The 21,349-nt window shown below is 40.2% G+C and overlaps 2 protein-coding genes across 2 annotated transcripts; one reads left to right on the top strand and one right to left on the bottom strand.

Moving 5' to 3' along the window:
- Positions 1-404: 404 nt before the first annotated feature.
- Positions 405-10,181, bottom strand: pias2 (protein inhibitor of activated STAT, 2). The gene is made up of 14 exons (XM_026343904.1): positions 10,140-10,181; positions 8,340-8,524; positions 7,644-7,731; positions 7,500-7,550; positions 6,974-7,064; positions 6,746-6,880; positions 6,547-6,652; positions 5,230-5,303; positions 4,901-5,061; positions 4,328-4,461; positions 3,949-4,129; positions 3,639-3,775; positions 3,510-3,547; positions 405-3,367 (listed from the first exon to the last, which is right to left on the bottom strand). The coding sequence occupies exons 1-14, from the start codon at positions 10,151-10,153 to the stop codon at positions 3,149-3,151; spliced, it is 1,614 nt and encodes a 537-aa protein (XP_026199689.1). The 5' UTR covers positions 10,154-10,181; the 3' UTR covers positions 405-3,148.
- A 3,909-nt stretch (positions 10,182-14,090) lies between these two features.
- ube2l3b (ubiquitin-conjugating enzyme E2L 3b) lies at positions 14,091-19,265 on the top strand. Its single transcript, XM_026344007.1, has 4 exons — positions 14,091-14,201; positions 16,752-16,847; positions 16,927-17,113; positions 17,587-19,265. The coding sequence occupies exons 1-4, from the start codon at positions 14,175-14,177 to the stop codon at positions 17,739-17,741; spliced, it is 465 nt and encodes a 154-aa protein (XP_026199792.1). The 5' UTR covers positions 14,091-14,174; the 3' UTR covers positions 17,742-19,265.
- The last annotated feature ends 2,084 nt before the right edge of the window (positions 19,266-21,349 follow it).

Raw genomic sequence — 21,349 nt, 5'->3', positions numbered from 1 at the left:
TCATTGACTGAACTTGTACTGCCCTCATGTGGAAGACAAGTTTAGGAGAAAAACAATGTGAAACTGTTGTGTCACCTCCAAAGTGAAGTACACTCGAGTATGAGTCCCCTAATCGTGGCACTACAGAAATGTAAATAGATATTTTCAAAAAAAAAGGTACAGCCATCTCTAAGGTTGCGTCCGATGGAGTATACAATAGGCTTTTCCACAATAACACCACAGAGAAAAAAAACTGTAAAAGACAAAGTAATTGGGATAAATGAAGATCAAATGCTTGTGTCTGATTGGCTGTTACATGTTCCTCCTTCACTCTAATGAAAGCAGAAACAAGTTGCTTCATAAACACGTCCAGCTGACACGCCGTCTTTTCTTTGGTAAAACAAACCTCGGTGGAACGCTTCAGGCTGAATAAAAACAGAAAACATTTAATAATAAAAAACATGTGGTACCACAATTCAAAAATGCTGCAAGTTCACTGACAGGAAAATGTAGACAACTTTGCAATAAACCATCCCATAATAAACATGTGAATGTGAAGCAAAAGAAAAACAAAAAAGTTAACATGGTGTCAAATGTCCAAGTGATCTGAATTATCAGTCTACTAAATATAATGAGTACAAAAATGTAAATAACATGAATTCACATCACCAACATCTGCCTGCAGGTAAACAGAGACCAAGTCTGATCGGTCCCTTCACCAACACTGACCTCTATGCACACACACTCTACTCAAGTTAATGTAAAGCTGCTGTTCCAAGTTGACAAGACGTTGATGATGGTTTTGATCTGTACATTTTCCAAACAAGATATGTCCCGCCCCATCTCTTAGTTTGGTCGAGTTTATCAAAACAGAACAGAGATAAAGAGTCTGTGAATGCGACTTGATCTCTGAGACACAAATCACAAAACCTGTTTACATCAAGCAAAACCATGCCCATGACTACACAACACCGGAGCTAAGAGCCTTTTGTTGTTTCGTGATCCGTTTCACAGCCTTTAAAATGTAAACTCAAAACGTCAACACATTGTTTGAACGAGATACACCGACCCAAAAATATTAGTCAAACTTTTCCATCACCATCTGTGTTTGAGTTACAGGTGCTGATGGTGTTGTTGAAGCCCAGTTCAGCGGAGTGTAGGTCCCTGAGTCCACATGAACAGCAAGCGATCCAGATCATGTAGGTATGATACAGTAGCTGCCCGGTGAATCGTTCGTTTTGTTGCTGCTCGCTCACTGACAGAAAGCAGGCTGACATGTAGGTGCTAACACTGAGCCAATGTTGACGTTGCCGTCCATTCATACCATACCACGAGAAAAAGGCATTGACGGGCAACAAACTCCAAAAACAGCAGAGAGGTTCAGAGTGCAGGAGAATTAGAGCGCAGACTTTTGAATGCTGGGTGAAATAAGAGGGTCCGACTAGGAGCAAATCATTTACATGATCTCAAGACAGAACAATGTCATATTTGTCAAAGCTGCTGCACATTTGTGAGAACATTTAGAGAAACAGTTCAGTATTTAGTGAAATACGCTTACTGGCTTCTGTAGGGAAGTTCAGGTAAGGAACACCGTCACATCTGAGCGTTCAAACCGGCGTGTGGTTAGCTTAGCTTAGCATAAGTTGGGACTGGAAGCAGGGGGAAAGGACTAGCCTATCTTAAAACTACAAACAATAACACTAGTTGTAAAAGTACAAACAAACAAATGAGATTCAATACAGTTGAAGAAGAAGTGTTGCTATGTGTCTTTTGGAACTTTGGGCAGTCAGGCTAGCTATTTAATGCTAAGCTAGGCTAACCATGTCACTCCCACACTTACATAAGACTGAATCTGAACACTTGACTTTGAGAAAAATAAGATTGTTGGTTTAAACTATGGACTATTCCTTTAGGTCTACATCACCAACAAAAAAAATCATATTTATTAACTGATATCTGCCAGTGAAGTGACCATACATTAGGTATAAGGGAAAGAGATTGAATTTGGAAAAGGAGTGGCAGAGTGGTATGACGCGGTTTGTGAACTACATTTGCAACATTATTCAACCTAACACTAGATAGGTTATTATTGCTCTGACTAAATTACAATGAGACAAAGTTCAATTTTCAGTTGGTATGACATATAAGCTGCCCTGTAGCAAATCCCATCAGAGTGTGGATAGTTATATATATATAATTTAAAAAAAACAACCTAAATTAAACCATTGGAATTTAAATGACTGAACTGAGTTCTATGGTTCCAATAATGTGAATGAAAGGCAAAGCCAGCAGACACAGTAGAGCAAACAGAGACATGGTGCATGACCAGTTCAGACACCAGTGCACCTGTTGATCAGTCCAAGTCTTTTTTCACATCAGGATGTCCTTCTTCCAACCATTTATTCACATGCAAGGATGCAGCGTAAAACAAGATCTTCTTCAAGACAAGTTTCTTCTTCCATTTATCAGGACACTGTTCCATGCTAAGGAGGTGCACAGTCCAGGTCACCCAGGCCAGAATACACTGAAGTCAGACTGACATGTGCAAGCAGGCAAACAAATTGGTATAAATGAACAGTTCAATGTTCTAAATATTTCCAACGCTCAAAAAACATAAAAAAAAAAAAACAACTTTTACAGACATTATCTTTATGGCAGAAAGACTGAAAGGTTGACAAGAGAAGCGTTAATAAACCGTTCCTGTATCTATATGTAGCTGGCCAAAAGACTACATATTTGGGTCATCATGAAACACTATGATGAACTACTAATTAAATGCAATAATTTGATATAAACACTGTCATAAATGACTATGTAACAAAACAGCACAGTAATTTTAAAACAGCAGAAACTGGACTATACCAGACTTTAGTAAGGTTAAAACATCAGAAAATATGGGATTAAACCAAGGCTAAAACACTTAATCTAATGTGACAAAAGTCATATCTTTTGAAGGGGAAAAAGAACAGTGACTGTTACAGTCAGTGGCAACTCACTGACACCTGATTGAAAAACATGGATACAGTTTTTAAGACAGTGAAAATCTTTAGATCATTGAAGTGCTCATGTATACCAATTTGAGTGCTTCTGTGTAAAACATGAACGTGTATTCCGCATTTAAAAAGGCCACAAAAACACAGGCCTGAAAAAAGGTCCACTGCGAGCCGGCTCAGTCTAGTGAAATTATATCTGATATGCTGTTGTCAGTCCCTCCTCCAGCACCTCCCCCTCCTCCTGTGATGACCCGAGTTTCATGGATGGAGCTGGCAGTGTGAGTGCTGGTGTCGTAGTGGCTGCTGGAGGAAACGAGCGCGGAGCTGGTGCTGGCTGCAGCTGCACTTTGCATGCTGCTTGTTAGGTTATCCAGGAACATCTGAGGCCGGTAATGCTGTGCAGGAAAAACAGGATCATCATTCCCAAAATATTTATGAAGTCAGCCATATTTAATCTGTTGATCTTTCTATTTGAAAGTACAATGTCAGCAGGAAAACCTGGCACAGTTTTGCAGTAAGAAACTGTAACAAACATACCTGAGGATCTGCTTGAATTAAGGAAAACAAATCCAGACCTAAAAGGTTAGAGAGAGGAAAAAAAAATTTAATGAAAGTAGTGTGTTAGTGATGGCGCTTTTAGTTGTCTTATCCAGCTGACTGACTCACTCTGCATGTCTGTGGGGATAGTGGCTAGGGTGGAGGGGTGGAAAGGGACTGCATAGTCAGCAAGCGTAGAGGTCAGGTAAGACGGGTCCAGCGGCTGGACATTTGGCACACGCACAGTGGGCTGGTAGGTCAACACTCTGAATGAAAACAGCAAGGATTTAACACAGAGAAAAATATCGAATGTGCAATGTTGTCTAACATGATACTGAACTGCACTAATAATACTGTTATTGTGGATATTTCTGATTAAAATGTGGATTGGAACATGCAGGTCTATGATTCTCCCAAAACAACAGAAGGCCTTACTTACCCTTTCGCATGCATCTCCTCATTCTTGGAAATGTAAACGCAGCGTTTCTTCAGTGGAGGGTCTGTGTCCCCTTCATCCTCAGAAGACGAGGAGCTTTCTTGAGTCAGATCAATCACATCTGCCTTCTTGATGGAGCTGGGCTCAGGAGAATGGGGGACCACTGCGGGCTGGCGCAAAGGAGCTGAGGTTTGAATGGAGTGGGAGAGGTCTTATTTGTCTTTCTGTCCCATGTAAAATTGAGTCACTGTCACTTGACTCACTGACAAATCCACTGCTTTTTAACATAAATCGTTAAAAAAAAACATAAAAATATGGGACTGTTCACGGTGGTTATGAATTGGTTACCCAGTAGAACAGTGTGGCTCTCTACCTTACTTACTTTCAATTTTTAAAACTGACTGAGAGGAGACCTTGACAGACTCTTTCTTTGGTCTCATTGGACACCAGGTTCCATCCTCCTGAAACTTGATTTCATCCACATCCGAGCAGTCGTTCAGGATCTCCAAAAACAATCTAAAGTATAAAAACAAAAATAGACTGACTTTATTCAAGTACCTGGCCTGGCCTGGGGGCTCAAGCACAGTACGTATCTGCTAAGCTTTCGTAGCAAGTAGCCAGTAATGGTAAATGGTCTGCACTTATATAGCGCTTTTCTACCTAGCTGGTACTCAAAGCACTTTACACTGCATCTCATTCACCCATTCACACACACAAGCACACACCAATGGCAGAGCTGCTATGCAGCTGACCTGACTCCCGGCTGCCGTGGAATTGAACCACCAATCCTGTGATTGGTAGACAACTGCTCTACCTATTGAGCCACAGCCAGCCCAATGACAACATGTCACCAGACTTCAGGGGTAATCAACTAAAATCTCAGTGTACAGCTGTCTAATCCACACAAACTCTTAGGTCATGTTCTGTGTAAAGTGGCTGAAATACTTTAACTAACCCATCAATGATAAGACTCTCGTATGCAGCCTTCTTGTCGCACACAGGACAGATCCAGGTGGGTTTCTTCTCGTTCATCTGTAGGTAGAGGGCAGCATCAAAGCACTGCAGGTGAGAGCAGGTCACTGCCCGGCACGGCACAGTCAGCCGCATCTTCCCCAGCTGGAGGACAACACACAATTTGACAGACAGTAATGCATGCTACTATGCTCATTTGATTCACAGACATAACATATCACTATAATTTGACAGTGACAGTGACAACAATTTGACAGTCTCTAGACTCTATGATGATATTAGCATAACATTCTACACAGGTATATTATTTACCGGGCACATGAGTGAGACTCGAAGACTTGTTGTGGCAACCTCACTGTCGGGATCTGCTGTCAGCTTCTCTTTAACTAGAAGTGAAGGGAAAGAGTGTGATAAAGTAAAGGTTCAAAGTGTGCCAAAAGCAAATAATCAGAAAATAAATCAAATAAGTGATACATCTCAGTTTAAAACAGCTCATGAAACAAATTGTTGTAGGAAACCTTTGTATTTAATCATATTTGTGACTGCTTGCTCTAAGGTCAACAAAGATGAGAAATCAATCAATGTTTCAATTATTATTATTAATTGATTATTGATTTTGTCTACAAACTTTAAGAAATGAACGTATTGCACAGCACACACTCTGTTCGACCAGGCATCAAACTGTCATACAACCCGAATTCCAAGTTGAGACATTCTACATAAAATCTACATACAAACAGAATGTAATGATTTGCTAATGTCAAACTAATATTTTATTCACAATAGATCATAGAAACATATTCAATTTTTTAAGTAATTAAATATACAATTTTAATTATTGTATATTGAAAATGATAAAAGTATTTTGTTGACAAATTTTTATAATGAAGAAAATATTATAACAAATATTATGGTCAAATCTCTGATGAATAAGACGAGACAAAATCATGCTCTGATTTTCAGCTGAAAATCTCTATCAGTCCCCATCAAGAAACACTATTTATTTGTTTTTAAACAATCATTAGCATGGATCTATTTGAACGTTCACATCTTTCTCATCTTTTGCATGGATCTAGTTTTGCGAACTAGCACTCTAAAGCTCAGTATCAGAACTGCCACCACCATGACTGGTGTCAGTATGTGCACTCTAACACACTGCAAGCTGCACAGCCTCATACACAGCTGTGATACACTGTGTGTTGTTGTTCTGATTTAGTCCAATTTTACCCAGTGCCAATACCTAAATATTCAAAAATAATTATTTCTTTACCTGTCACAAATAATTAAAACCTCACAAACGACAAATCACTGAAACTTCAACTTTCGACAAAATAATGATGACTAAAACAAAATAGAAAATTCCTGTCAAAATGAACACTGTTTAAAATGGCCTGTGGCAAAGTGGAAAACTGTTCTCTAGTCAGAAAGAGGATCTGATGGTGTGAGGGTACATTGGTGTCTATTTAATAGGCAGCTTGCATATCTGGAAAGGCTCCATCAATTGCTAAAGATATATCTTGTTTTTAGAGCAGCATAGGCTTCCATCCAGATGACTTTTTCAGAGAAGACCTAACATAACAGAACAAGACCTTTCTGAGTATTTTTCTTTATGTAAAAAATAATAGTTACTTAATGCTCTGGAGTGGTCTGGATTTCTGATACCCTTCATCCTCAGCCTCTGCAGGAGCAGCGGTGATGTAAGTTGCCGCACCAGATACACAGACATAGAATAGGTCTGAAAAAAGAAGAGAGAGAGAGGAGAGGTCACTCTTACTAACTCTAGACGTGGACAGGAAAATAAAAGTCGAAAATACATTTTTGTTCTCACTTTGCCAATTTCAGGTGCCCATGTCACTGAAATCTGATTGGGTACTGCAGATGAGAGTCGGACAAGGGAGGTAATGTTCAGAGGTCTTCCTGGTCTCTTCTGTTCCACACCGTTTTTTGGTGGTGGTGCATAACCCTATAGAAGTAAAATGCATTATCTGTGTTTTTATGGTAGAATAGGTCATTCTGATTATTTTTATTGGAACTGATTTCAAAAACAGGCACTTACTGGCAAAGGAAAAAGTTTCCCATTGACCTTAATACAAAGACTGTTGGGGTAATTATCCTCTTGAGGGCAACTTGTCTCTGACAAGCAAAACCTGACAACAAAAGGAAACGAGTCTGAATATATACGTGGAAAATACATTTACATTACATTACATTACAGTCATTTAGCAGACGCTTTTATCCAAAGCGACTTACAAGTCATTACAAGTTACAAGGGTAGGCAGGGTGAGCGTGAGGAGGTCTTGCCTAAGGACCCCTACTGGAGGTAGCCATAGCTGGGATTTGAACCCCAGTCTCCCACATGGGAGGCGGTGATGTTACCACTACACTAACCAGCCGCCTATAAGCACACTCTTCAATATAAGCACACTCTTCAATATTACATGAAAAAAGTATATGTTTGGTGTTTTCAGTTGCCCTGTGAAGGTGAAAAATGTTGACACAGTCACAAAAGAGTCGTCAATTTTACTAGATTGCTAAGAATATAGAGATGCATATTTACAAGTGAAAAAAACATATATTATCACCTCAGTTGAATTTGAACCATATAGTCCCGTCTACCACCTGGCAGAAAGTCCCTGAAAACAAACAAGATGACTGTCATCATTTACATCACACGTACTTGGATACGTTTCTCATTGATACAACAGTGATACAACACAAAGTCATACCTAGATATGCATACTTCTCGAACTTGCTGCGGTGTCAAGGCAAAGATAAAATATTTTTCTTGGTGGTACCTTTGTGCAGTACTTGCCCCTGAAAACACAAATAATGTCTGTTAACTACATAGTGCTGCTGTTCAGACAAGTGAATAACACTCAAAACAAAACGGCTCAAAAGACACTGTTATTCATAAAATGTTTTTATTACAGTGTCGTAATGTGTCTTTTGTTGACCCTGCTTTGTCTGTGTTACAGAACCGATTCCTGCAAACAGAAATGTCAGTGTTCACTACAGCAGAGAGCTTAGTGACTTATTAGTGACCCTGAAACTGAGAAGTGTTTTACAACCACTTTTGCTGTGCCAAACAAAGCCCATTCATACTTGAAGTATTAGAACTTAATAACACTGCAATATAATTAAAGAAATAGTACTTGGTACTTATTTTGGTATCACCTCCATTGAGGTTCTCCATTGTTCCTGTGTGTATCAGCAACTGCACAGGTGATCATAGCAGTTTCATTTGGTGTTGCTATATACTGATGGAGTACTACTTTTGCAGTGGAAAACAATGACTCTGTAGTTGAAGCACAGCAAGTACAATACTAAAAGTGAAAGAGAGCGAGTAAATTTTAGTCAAGGTTGTACCATGCCGTGAAAAAGTATTATCCCTTAAACCAAAAGAGAAAGCACACACCACTAACCTAGACTTGAAGGCTTGATTAGGATGTCCAACACATCATAGAAGGGCAGGGGCTTCATCTGCACGTCTGGGTGGACAGGGGGGATAAGAGGGGCTGGCTGCTGGAGATTCATGCTGGTTTTGGTGTTGTGCCACACAGCTGTTTCACCACTCAAAAGGCTGAAGTCTGTGTTACAGAACTGATTCCTGCAAACAGAAATGTCAGTGTTCACTACAGCACAGAGCAATAGTGACTTATTAGTGACCCTGAAACTGAGAAGTGTCTTACGACCACTTTTGCTGTGCTTAAAGTATTAGAATTGAATAACACTGGAATATAATTAAGACAAACAAGAAGCTGAGGACCACTAACATAATCCACAGCCAATGCCTTTTTTTTTATTATTTTAATAAAACTCTGAGCAAGCAAGCAACTACAAAAGCAAACATCAAAGCCATACAACAATACAATGCCAATAAAACATGGTGCATGTGGCCCAGAGAAGCCCTGTCCCTCTAGGAAGAGGGGGGAAAAACATTGTGTTTGCTTTGGAATAATAATAAACTATAAATTAGTTTCTTTTTACTTTCATATAAACATAAAATCCCAGGATTATGTTTCAGTGTTAATAAAATGGCTAAAACCATTAGTTAAAAAAAACAGGTTGAAATGACTTCTAAAGTAACACATCAAAAATGATTTAATAGCATTATTTGTACCATTGAGCAATTTTCGTTTTTACTTAGATTTTTCCTTTAAATACATGCAACACTCATGAGTGATGCAGGCCATGCAGTCATGGTGTGAAATGCGTCTCCCTACTAGGTGTTCAAGTGGATGCAGACCTGACAGTGACTGAAACATCACCTACTTCAGCTGGAATACTCTCTACTGTTATCTCAGTAATTTCATCTGTCATCTCCTGGACCTCCTCACACATTACTCATAAACCACACATGCCCTCTTTATTTCTGTCACAGTACAGCTTCTCTAATCACACTGTCACTGACACACGTATTATTAGCATTCTCAACTTGTTGCACCTCAGTTAAGCTTAATGCAACTACAAGCTGTTGTGAATTTGATGTTTTTCTAACAGCAGACTTGCAGCTCCACAGTCAGGTCCTTTCTTTGATTCATCACAGTCAGTGTACTAAGTATGCATGTCGAATTTACTCTTCTAGTTATGTCACTCACCTAAGTGACAAGTAAAGCACTGAGATGTTGGCCGTATACAAAACTGGCGTCTCTTCATCTCCTAACCACATAACACGCCAACAACCTGTTAATAAACTAATACGCTACTATCTACTGGGATTTGCTTGTTATGTCCGTAACATAAAAATGTGCGACATAACTCATCAAGCTGAATAAAACTTTTTATGTTTAAAATAGAAAGTTATGGTTCCCTAGCATTAACTTAACCTTTAGCTAACCCTGTTTATTTTCGTGCTACATGCTACCTATTTGCTAACTAAAATGTTGCGATTGTTAGTACAGTTGTAAGTCACTTAGCATGTTTAAATACCTACATGTATACTGGCAGTGCAGCTAGACGCAATATTATAATGCAACAATAAAATAAACAGAAAACTGCTAGCTACTAATGGCTGGCCATTCGTAAACAGTTAGCATCAAGGCTAACAACCGAATTGAAACCGGACTCATCTGAAAATGCACATTTCGGCCTTGCAGTGCTCTAATCTCTGAGCCCATGGACTCGGGACAACACATGAACTGTTCTATTCGTTACTAGCTACCGTTACATATTGTGCTAGCGACAGAAGTGAAGTCACAAGCAGTGTTTTTCTCTTCACCTACCCGAAACCCCTCATTCTCCGCCATCTTGTTGTTCCGGTCAACCCACCCAGCGTGACTACTTCCAGGTGACGCCACAGCTGGGCGGGTGAGGCGTGTACGGAGCTGTGTGTGTGTGTGTGTGTGTGTGTGTGTTAGCGCTGGTGTTTGTCACGATCCATGTAGTTAAAAAGTATCAAAATATGATATTTGGATTGAGCTTCTCTTTTAATATTGCTTTTACATACCCTAACATTAACACTAAACATTGATGAGTAGAGAAATGATGGGGACATGGTGGACACTAATCTGTGATTCATCTGTGACTTCAATGTTTTGGTATAATAGTCCAATATGCACACATTGTTGCCTTTTACATGTACAGTACGTGGAGTCTTGCTCTGAGGTGCTCTGACCTGGCTCTCCTCAATGACAATCAACAGAGGTTAAATACCTGAGTCTCCCGAACAGTCAGTAATAGAACCGGGCCTTCTAGAAAAACCGTGACCTGGATGACTGAGAATCTCAATGAAAAACAAAAAACGAAAGAAAAAGTGTCATTTAAGAAGACCTGTGTTTTGACTCAGTTCCAAAAACTAGAAGGTGGAGATGTTGGGTTACTAACTGCACAGTTCAGATCACTCTTGTACTGAAACTGTTGAGCACAGACCTGAAGGAAGACAGCTGATGTGTGAAGAAGAGCTGGTCCTCTCTGTGTCAGGAATAGTATTCAGGAGTCAGGTATTGATTCAGGATGTGAACTTTGAGTCTAAGTGGGTGTAGGGTTTGGGTGTGTCCATAAAGACACAGATTAGGGAAAGGAACCAGCGAGTATACTCCAACAATATAGAATACAAACGTCTTATACTTAAAAACTGGACTGATGGAGACTCGATTGATCTTTCCAGCTGCTTCAAAGTTGTTTCTTCTTTTCCCCAGCAGAGGGTACTAACTGCTCTTTAACCAACACTAAAGGAATATAACTTTTTTAAATGACCTATTAAACTGATCACACTTTTGCACACTGTACAAGTGTATACTGTCTTTGACCTTGTGTGTAAGATATTGATTAATTCAAAACTTTTTAAGAGGTTTTACATGATGTGGCGTCTTAGAAGGACAATTTAAGGGAACTGCCGAACCTTTTACTGATTCTATATTGAAGAGACAAAGATCTTGTAGACAATGACAGCTACATCATCAACCTAACTTTAGGAGAGAAAACAAGGTGTTGCCATTGTAGTGAAGGGAACTGTTTAAGGGGGTCAGCATGGGAGAAACATCTGTCCATGGCTGAGTAGCTTTAAGTTTAAGAATTTAGCTTGACGTCAGTTGCTACATTCAACTAACAAATGGTCCTTAGCAAAATCTATATTTTTATCATCTTATTGAGCAGCTTCAATGGACTGACACTATCCCAAATCACCAAATCTCAAAAAATACTTAACTTCCTAGTTCTGCTTTTAAGAGTCAGCCTATGAATATATTTAGGTCATTCCTGCATCGTACATGATGTGTTAAATATTTGCTCTTTTGAAAAAGGATATTGATGGAAATATTTGTGTGCTGAACTTGAGGATGTGTACCTTCATCTTAAGGACAAAGGACACCCATTTGAGGACAGTGACGTTCACAAATTGGACAGAGAAGACAAGTGGTTTGAGAGAGGGGTAAGAGAAGCCTTGCGTTTTCAAATCAACACCCCCTCACTCAACAGTGGTGGAGGACTTAGACACAACCTGTCTTCTATTTATCATGCTGCCCCTTCATCCATCCCCAGAAAGATGTGGCTCAATGCACCAGGTTGGACACACCTAACGATCCATTTTAGGTGTTAAAGAGGGGTTGGGAGAGGTGTGAATATTACATGCTTCACATCCTCCCCTTCCATTGTTCCACCTAACAAGCCTATTTAGGCCAAGGGGTGGAGTGAAACCAAACCAACCAACTATCTTCACGCTGTAGAAACTTCTTGGATGAGTAGAGAAACGTGTCAACCTAACAAGAAGGAAGTCCAGATGCCATGACTCAACTTCCAGATAAACACATCTAGACACACTCAATAGAGAGCTGAAGTTCAGACACCTACAACAAGGTTTTGCCATAAGATTTCCATGCCTTCTACCATTGACTTGAGTAGGAGTGTTGCACATCATCACACACATCTGCTCACACAAATTAATGTATATAGGCCAAATTAAAGTTTTGTTGTCTAGTTGTTTTATAATGTTTTCTTTGTTTTATATTATATTATTTTTATATTACAACAATGGGACACATTTTAAAGTGGGGGTTTCTGTGGTGCAGAGTTCTGCAGAAACAGAAAAACTAACTTTATCTTTCCCTGACCAATTTGCGTTAGTCTAATTTGGTCAGTCTGAAATACTAAATCAAAGCTTTGATTGGGCCAATGTACAACATAGAAATGTACGTCAGGCTTCCTATAAGTCTGGTAGCAGTCGTCCATGGTCAGTTCCTGGACTCCCAGTTCCTTCCAGACACATGTCGAGTAGTCTTTGAAACCACATAGTAGCACCTTCATCCACGGTTTCCCAAAGGAGTCAATGTCATTATTAACATGAATACTAAATAAATAAAAGAGTTTGCCAACTGAGTGGGACATAGACTTAACTAGCGGCTGGTTAGTGTAGTGGTAACAGTACTGCCTCCTATGTGAGGGGGTTCAAATCCCAGCCATGGCCTACTACCAGTAGAGGTCCTTAGGTAAGATCTCCTTACGCTTACCCTGCCTACCTGTCACCTACTTGTAAGTCGCTTTGGATAAAAGCGTCTCCTATATGTAAATGTAAACTAGATGGAAGTCATTGTATGTCACCTGAACCCCTCACAGAAAATAGCTTTCCATGTTAACTAATTTTGTTGTATTGCTACAACGACAATAAAGTCTTTTATATCTAATGCCTTTATTATAGCGTTTACATTTACATTTAGGTGCAACATGAATGATCACAATTTTGAATCTTGTCATGCAGTAAAATGGCTATTTTTCATCTTCTCACCCTTGCGTCATTTAGCCATAGCAATTTAGAGTATCCAATTAATATACCATTCCTACCACGTGGTAAGAAACCAGAAAAGAGGAGACCCCCACAAGGTCATGGAGAACAGTCAACCTGAATCTTTGTGCCACTGGTTGTAGATTTAGCCAGCTAACATCTATTGCTTCAGTCTTGTAATTCAGTTACAATAGATAACTCCTTAAACTGTTTAGACCAATCCCTCTACTGACACTGTATAATAGCTAGGAAAGAGGCTTTTGGTATGATCGAAGGGTCTCAGCTTCCAGTTGTATCTAGAATCAAATATAAAACCTTTGTTATTAACTATCAGGGTCTACGTGGTAAAGCCCACCAAGTTTAACCAATTTTGGAATAGCGTACGTCCTTTGATCATCTCACTTGGAATTGTCCTGCGGTTTGTCTTAACTGATAGTTTTGCTCAGGGATCAAACTGAGCTGAGATGTCGAATGAGCACAGTGAAGTTGAACCACAGATGTTGTTAATGAATATTTATATAGTTAATGGCAAACGTGTGTGATATGTGAAATATAATTTATGTGCATGCAGAAATCATGTCCCACCAAACAACCGCAAATAGTTTAGTGAAGCAGCAGCAGTTAAGTTGGAAGACGATGGGAAAATAGGTTAAATGTGTAAATATGAAACCAAAAATGTGTGGGCCTTGCCATTGTATTAAAGTGTGAAGTAAAGTGTCATGGTTTATTTCTTTCCTATTTAGCACATTAAAATTGGTGGTATGTGATTACAGTGTGGCCCTAATGGTCAACAGTGGTTTGTATTAACTTCAACTGAAACATCTAAAGGTCCCGCTCTAGTGCATCAATAGTTCCATAAAGTTGAACCTAATCCTGAACCATCCTGATGTGTTATTAACAGCCTCTAACGTGACTCTGGGGTCTTCCTCTGGGGTCTTCCTCTGGGGTCTTCCTCTAGTACAACACTCCGTCTCCTCTGTACCACACCACACCATACCCATATTCCCTGCGCGGTGTATGCTGGGAATACAGGAGTTTCAAGATGGCGGCGAGCAGGAGGCTGGCCAAGGTAAATCTCCCGATGCCGTTATTTTATATAGTATTTGCAATGTGTAAAGACGTATCGGCGGCTACTGGACACGTTCGTTATTAGCTTAAACCCATGATTATGTTGTTGTGTGAAGCCGTAGTTAGTGCCTGTTTTAGATATAAACTTAATAAAATTGAGAGGTCACTACTGACTACCTACCCGGCCAAATACTAACGTTAGGTAGCAAAGCACCGGCAAATTAGGCCAGAAAGTCGAAAGTTAGCCTTTCAAAGACGACCAAGGAACTTATGTTTCGTTTACAAACCAATATTGAGTTTCATACAGCAGTGGGGAGTATGACCCAGGGTGTTAGTTTCGATTTAACGCTAACCAACACAAGACCGTCAGCGAAATTTCACGGCATAACAACGGCGGTTGCTAATCAGCTAACGCTAACACGCTAGCCTCAGAATTTAGCTGCGTTCGAGCTAACGCTAGCTAGCCAGTGAGCGTCAGCTAAACTCAAGTCAGTTAGCCAGGTTTCCCAGCTGGTCATTAGAGGATGGGTGGGGATAACTTGGTGTAAATCCTCAGTCAACATCATTGCTGTTACCTGAGAGCGACAGACGGTAAACATTTTGTGTCGTTTTGAAAAGCGGTGATTGTACGTTGCGCAAGGTCTGTGTTAACGTATTCGTATGCCTGTGATTAACGCTAACGTCAGGTTGTGTGTATATCTTCAAATCCCCCTTTCTTTTAACTGTACCATACTAGCCGATTACATAGTTAGCTCATTCTTTCAGCGTTTGAGGTCTTCTAATTGTACGCTACAGTACACAAAGTGCCTCTCACAGAATGAGGAAGCTTCAACGTGAGAATAAGTGTGACTAGATATTTAACTGCTGTTATCCCAGCACAAAATGGTTGTTAATTATTAACTAACGCTAGCATTATTTTTGATGTACATAATCATTAAATTATTTAATGTGTGTATTGGTATGACAGAATTTTTGTAGTTGTGATCACTGCACAGGAAGTGCTGTTTTCCAGATGACTAACTAGTCAGTGAGACTTTTACAGCAGCTAGTTTGTACCTGATGACACAAACAAGTATCGAGCTTTCACAGCCAGTTGGCACAAGAGAAGAAGGAAATCAGCTTGATAAAACACTGAGGCTTTAGTGCAGTGTTGCTGTGGTTAACATCACTGCATCACAGAAAAGTAAAATGGGGTTTAGGCTGTTACCTAGTTACTAAAAGATGAGACAGAATCTGTCAGACTTGGCTCAGCACATGGCAGTGATTGAACAACATGCTTGCACATTGTTGCTTTGCTGTATGGGAATAAATAAGTATGACAGAATGTTGAAAAATGTAGTGTGTAATTCTTAATAAAATAGGTATAAAATATTTAACCTCAGGCTGGGGTTTGGTTAAACAACAGCACAGTCATGTTGTTTTGGTAGCTCTAGAAAACCCTATTATATTTGTTTTCCATCAAACTTTAGAAAAAGATACTGGTGACACAGTTAGATAAGTGGAGTGTCTGGTTGGGTGTTATAAAGATGTTATTGTTTTTGCTTGTCTGCTTGAATATGACTGATTTGTGGGCACGTTATGGAACAGAAGAAGCAGAAAATATGTATATTTAATGCAATGACTTCAGCTAACAGTAAAACTAATACCTGAACGCTACTGTTTAGTACTGTCACAAGTGTAGACAGACAAGTGCTACCTCCATACAAGTTTAACATGATTTCCTTAGTTTCTTCCCCCCCAACCGTGTCTGACCTGTTGTTGACAGGCACTAATGCAGCAAAATATACAGGAAGTCTTGCCAGCTTTGGAAGGTAGCCTAGAATGTTTCTACATTGTTAAGTGGTTACTCAGAGAAATCAGGTTGTGCAGGTAACCAGTAACCTGGTTGCTGTACATCAAAGTTTACATGCAGCAGGATAGTAATCAGACTTGATTTGAAGGCATTCCTGTCAGAACAGTCTTAATTATCAGTAGAGAGACAAACAGAATGGAGCTTCTTTTCAGCTCAGTCTGAATTTAACAAGTACTTAAATGCTCCTCAAGGATGCAGGCTTGTATAAAGCTGATTAGAAACCTGGTAACATGCATACATGGCAAATAAACTGGCATTCTCCTGGAAAAATCTACTTGTGGAAATGAGTTTCCTGTAATCACCTATACAAATTAGTGAGCCTGAAAAGCAGACTATTTCCTACATAGCCTGTATATTAAACGTGTTGGTATAGTGCTTACTATATGGTGTATTTCTGAATATTATTGCTTCTTCACGTTCCCACATCCAACCTTTGACCATCATCATAATCATTATTTATGTCATTCTGTCATCATTGTTTATTGCTCTGCATTCCACCCCTAAGTATTATAGAACTCTTTTACCAGTCTTTAGATTGTCTTCGTTGAGTTTTTCTGTATTTGTGTCGTTGTGGTTCTTTGCTTTGGAATAGAGAGTAGCTCTGTTTTTCTTTATCTTAAAATACAGCTCTGTTTGTCACCTGCTCAGAATGTTGGCATTTGTCATTTTTCTGTAACACTCGTCTGCATTTTCTCTTAGGAGCTTGAAGAGATTCGCACGTCTGGAATGAAAAACTTCAGAAACATTCAAGTCGAGGAATCAAACCTATTGTCATGGCAAGGGCTCATTGTTCCTGTAAGTAGCTATTCCTTGTTTGGCTCTGAGATGTGTGCAGGTCTTCTTCTCTTGACTAACAACCTCTTCTCACTTTCAGGACAACCCTCCTTATGACAAAGGTGCGTTCAGGATCGAAATCATTTTCCCCACCGAATACCCCTTCAAACCTCCCAAGATCACATTCAAGACAAAGATCTATCACCCCAACATCGACGAGAAGGGCCAGGTGTGCTTGCCTGTGATTAGCGCAGAGAACTGGAAGCCCGCCACCAAAACTGACCAAGGTGGGTGTGTTTAGTGTTACAGGGAGCCCCTGTATGTCAGCTGAGCAATCTCACTTAAACTGGACATTTAAATCAGGAAACACCAGATGAAATAATAATATATATAAAAACAGATCCCAGGTATTACATAGATCCAAAATAGGAAAAGCAGTATGTACATATTTTGACTCCACATGGCATCAGTAGGTCCACAGAAGAGGAATGTTTGATATTTCACTGTGGTTAGTTAGTAAATAGTAAATTGTAAAATGTAAACACTATAGCTGGAGTGTCTCTACTGCACTTGGGTACGGTCTTCACACATGTTCGAGCATGTACTGCTGCAGGCTGAGAGGTCGCAGTGGTGAACTGATTACCTTACACACTGTTAACCTACATTCAATTCAAATCTTTTTATAAAACAGTCCTAAGTGTTGTTTAGGAGCACTGTTCATGTCTAACTAGATTTTTTCATTTGTGTGTGTGTCTTGCAGTAATTCAGTCTCTTATCGCGCTGGTGAACGACCCCCAGCCGGAGCACCCCCTGAGGGCAGACCTAGCAGAAGAATACTCAAAGGACCGTAAAAAATTCTTGAAGAACGCTGAAGAGTTTACAAAGAAACACGGCGAGAAGCGGCCAATGGACTGATCACCTGACGAGCGCGTAGCCCTCTCTCTGTCTCCCCCTCCTTCTCTTCTCCTATCTCACCTGCCCGACCAAATACAGAAGAATCTTCCCTCTTGCTTCTCTGCTTTCCCCCTCTGCACACACCTCACAACCTTCGTCCCTCATTCACTCACTCATGCACTCACTCGCTCACTCTCCTCCACCCCCCGCCCTACTCTTCCCCCCACACACCACCACTGGCCCTCCCTGCAGCTCAGGAGCTGCCCAGCTAAAGCAGGGCAGCAGCAGCGTCCCTTTCCCTCCAGGACTCTCTGTGGATCAGACAGCTTCCTCTTCCTCCTCCTCCTTGTCCCACAAATATCCAGACCATTGCTAACTTTCTACTCTTTTCTTAAAGTGAAAAATGGATAAAAAAGAAATGCTAAGGGAGCACGGTGTTCATATGAAGAGTTAGATGGAAACAGAGTAACGTGTTCATTTTCTGTTGGCTTTTTCCTCTATCTAAACAACTGGTGTATTAAATAGTTCTCACTTAGACACGATTTTTCTCAAGTATTTTATCTTTTGCAGAATGGGAAAAGTGGTGATCAGTTTTTTCCTCTCTCTCTCTTGTCCATCAGTAATCTTTTAAAGTAAAAAAAAAAAAACCCAATTTGACAGGAGAGAAGCTGTAGCTAGGATCTGGAGGCCTGACATGTTTCCCATACTCACCCTCCACCGCTTGTCAACTTGCACTGTACTCTGGAACAAATCCCCTCTCACATCTTCATCCTGACGAGCAGAAACAAACAGCGGCAGGCCACACTCGGACGGTAGAGTTGTTGCTGAAAAGGCCACGGAAGATTATCGAGCGTTAAAATAAAACGAATGATTTGCAAACATGCACTCATCATCAGCAGCAGCAGCAGGCCCGATCACACGTTTCTCAGATGTCCTTTGGTGATTTTTTCTTTTTTTTTTTTTGCGTTACACATTAGTTGCACTGTCAGACTATGCTGTCAAACTGTTTTTCTGCATCTGAAATGGCTACTGTGACTTTTTTTTCTATTCCCTGATTATTAATAGTCATTTGCTCTGGTGAAATTGTTTTGATTGGCACACGGTGTATAAAATTGGTGGGAATGTGGAAAGAAGGTGTTGGGTTCATTTCAAAAAATTGTCCGCGCATGTCTTCTCTACCAGCTATCACATAGAATCAGAGCCCTTTACTACACTGAGACATATTCCAGTGGCGGGTGTGACTGTCAGCTGCCCAGCTGAAAGGGGACCTCCGTCGTTGGGGAACAGGGAGGGGGTGGAGGAGAGCTGGACAAGGATACATTCAGCTGCAGTGGAGCTCAACTCCTGGAGGCAGTCCTAGAAACAAGCAACTTGATGGCAGCTGGGAGAGGGCTGGCTGTCTGGAGGGGGGGGGGGGGGGGTGTCAGGACATGGAAAAGGGACTGCAGTGGCCAAAACAAAAAGAAATCCACCATGTAACAGCTGTTTGATCTGGTCCCAATATTGTTTCATAATAAAGATGGCTAACCATTTGGCCTCACTGTCTGCCTGGTAGTTAAGTCCATGTTGCATGTTTGGCTTGTTGAAAAGGGGATATACAAACCCATCAACCTGAGGTGAATGCAGTGGAATTAAATACTACAGAGTCAAACCACAGTCTCACAGTTCTTCAGTGTCAAACTGCAGCACGGTCAGTCCACGTTAATATTCTCCATATCTGTATCAGTTTGTGGCTGCAGGGATATCCAGAAAACATGTGAAGTCACTTTGTAAATCTCCTGATACTCAAGTACCTACCTAAAGTACTCCACAACAAGTAGAAATGTCATGTCATAATATTTTTCTAAGTTAAAGTAAATGATTTGAAATGTACTTGAAGTAAAGTTACAAGTGCTCCACTAAAATGAACTTCTCTAAGTTACTGAAATTATTTAAAACACAGCTGAAGTTGACAAGACAACATAGAAATAACATGAAAGTACAACAGCTGTCTGTTGGACTATTTACCACTGATGATCTGATCCTTACAGGTAAAAGTCATGCATTGAGGATGTTTCCAATGGTAGAAGAATTGAGAACTTTAATTGAGTTTCAAAAGTAAAAATACTCATTGTGTCTATTTGTCCCAGCAGGGCGGTTAGTAGTAGTGGGCTGGACCTCAGTACACCAAGAGAAGTGGTTTAACACTGCAGGGCTCCACACATGAGGCAGCCTGTATACAGTAATGTTAATGTTATTATGAACACTTAAGGAAGATACAACTCCTGTAGCTCTTATCCAACAAGAACAACGCCATTAACAGTGATTTAAACAGCACAAGTCACAGCACGTGGGCTGCGTTCAAGACTTTAGTCTGTTCCTAAATAATGTAGCACAGCTTCGTAATCTGGATCTGAGTCAAGGCAGTAGCAGCAAGTGCAGGGTCAGCATGTAGAGGCTCAGTCGCTGGTCGCAGACATGCAAAAGAAGAAGCAGTTCATCAGTTCACTGCATTTTGTCTGATCATCCATCTTACAAAGACCTAAAGAGTGACTACTGCATGTGCTGCATGAGTGTGTAAATGTACACACAGTATCTGACGGCCCAGTCCTTGAAATGAATGCTCCAGTTGTGCTGCCATGAGGCCCGGGGCCTTACTTGGTAAACTCAAACTGAACCGGAGGAAAAACCTGCGAGAACCCGAGCCTGTTCTTTTTCCTGTCTAGTCTAGTTACTTCCCTTCAATTTCCCAACCCACTGCAGATTTAGTATCTGAGCGGCACATTTACCCTACAGTACCTTATATCTGCACAGATAAGTGAACAGTGAAATAAAGTGAGTGTGTGAAATGAAATCAACGCTTTTTCTATGTCCCTTAGTAATCATGTACAATTAGGTACAGAAGTATGTGGACAATGACAATGAAAAGCGTTTTTCCGATTTAGCTGTTATACTGTGGACTTTTAAATATCAGATCTCTCTCGTCTAAATCCCTGTTAGTAAATGATTTGATAATTGACCATCAAATAGACTTATTCTGTCTTACTGAAACCTGGCTGCAGCAGGATGAATATGTCTCTCTGTATGAGTCGACCCCCTCAAGTCATGTTAATTATCATGTTCCTAGAAACACAGGTCGGGGTGGAGGAGTAGCAGCAATCTTCCACTCAAGTTTGCTAATCAACCCCAGAGCTAGACATAGTTTGAATTCATTTGAGAGCCTCACTCTTAGCCTCTCTGATCCTAACTGGAAAAATCAGAAACCAGTCCTGTTTGTTATTGTGTACCGTCCTCCTGTCCCTTACTCTGAGTTTTTAACTGAATTCTCAGAGTTTCTATCTGATTTAGTTCTTAGTGCAGATAAAGTCATTATAGTGGGTGACTTTAATATCCATGTAGATGTTGATGATAACTGCCTCAACACTGCATTTAATTCACTATTAGATTCCATTGGTTTTACCTAAAATGAAAATAAACCCACTCACTGTTTTAATCACACCCTTGATCTTATTCTGACATACGGTGTGGGAGTTGATCAGTTAATAGTTTTTCCCCAAAACCCTCTTTTATCTGACCATTTCTTAATTACATTTGAATTTACAGTACCAGACTTTACTAAACCTACAGATAAGATTCTCTACAGTAGATGT

This window comes from Anabas testudineus, chromosome 9 (assembly GCF_900324465.2).
Source record: "Anabas testudineus chromosome 9, fAnaTes1.2, whole genome shotgun sequence".
NCBI lineage: Eukaryota > Metazoa > Chordata > Actinopteri > Anabantiformes > Anabantidae > Anabas > Anabas testudineus.
The sequence above is the reverse complement of the archived record's forward strand: the minus strand, read 5'-3'. Positions and strand labels throughout refer to the sequence as shown.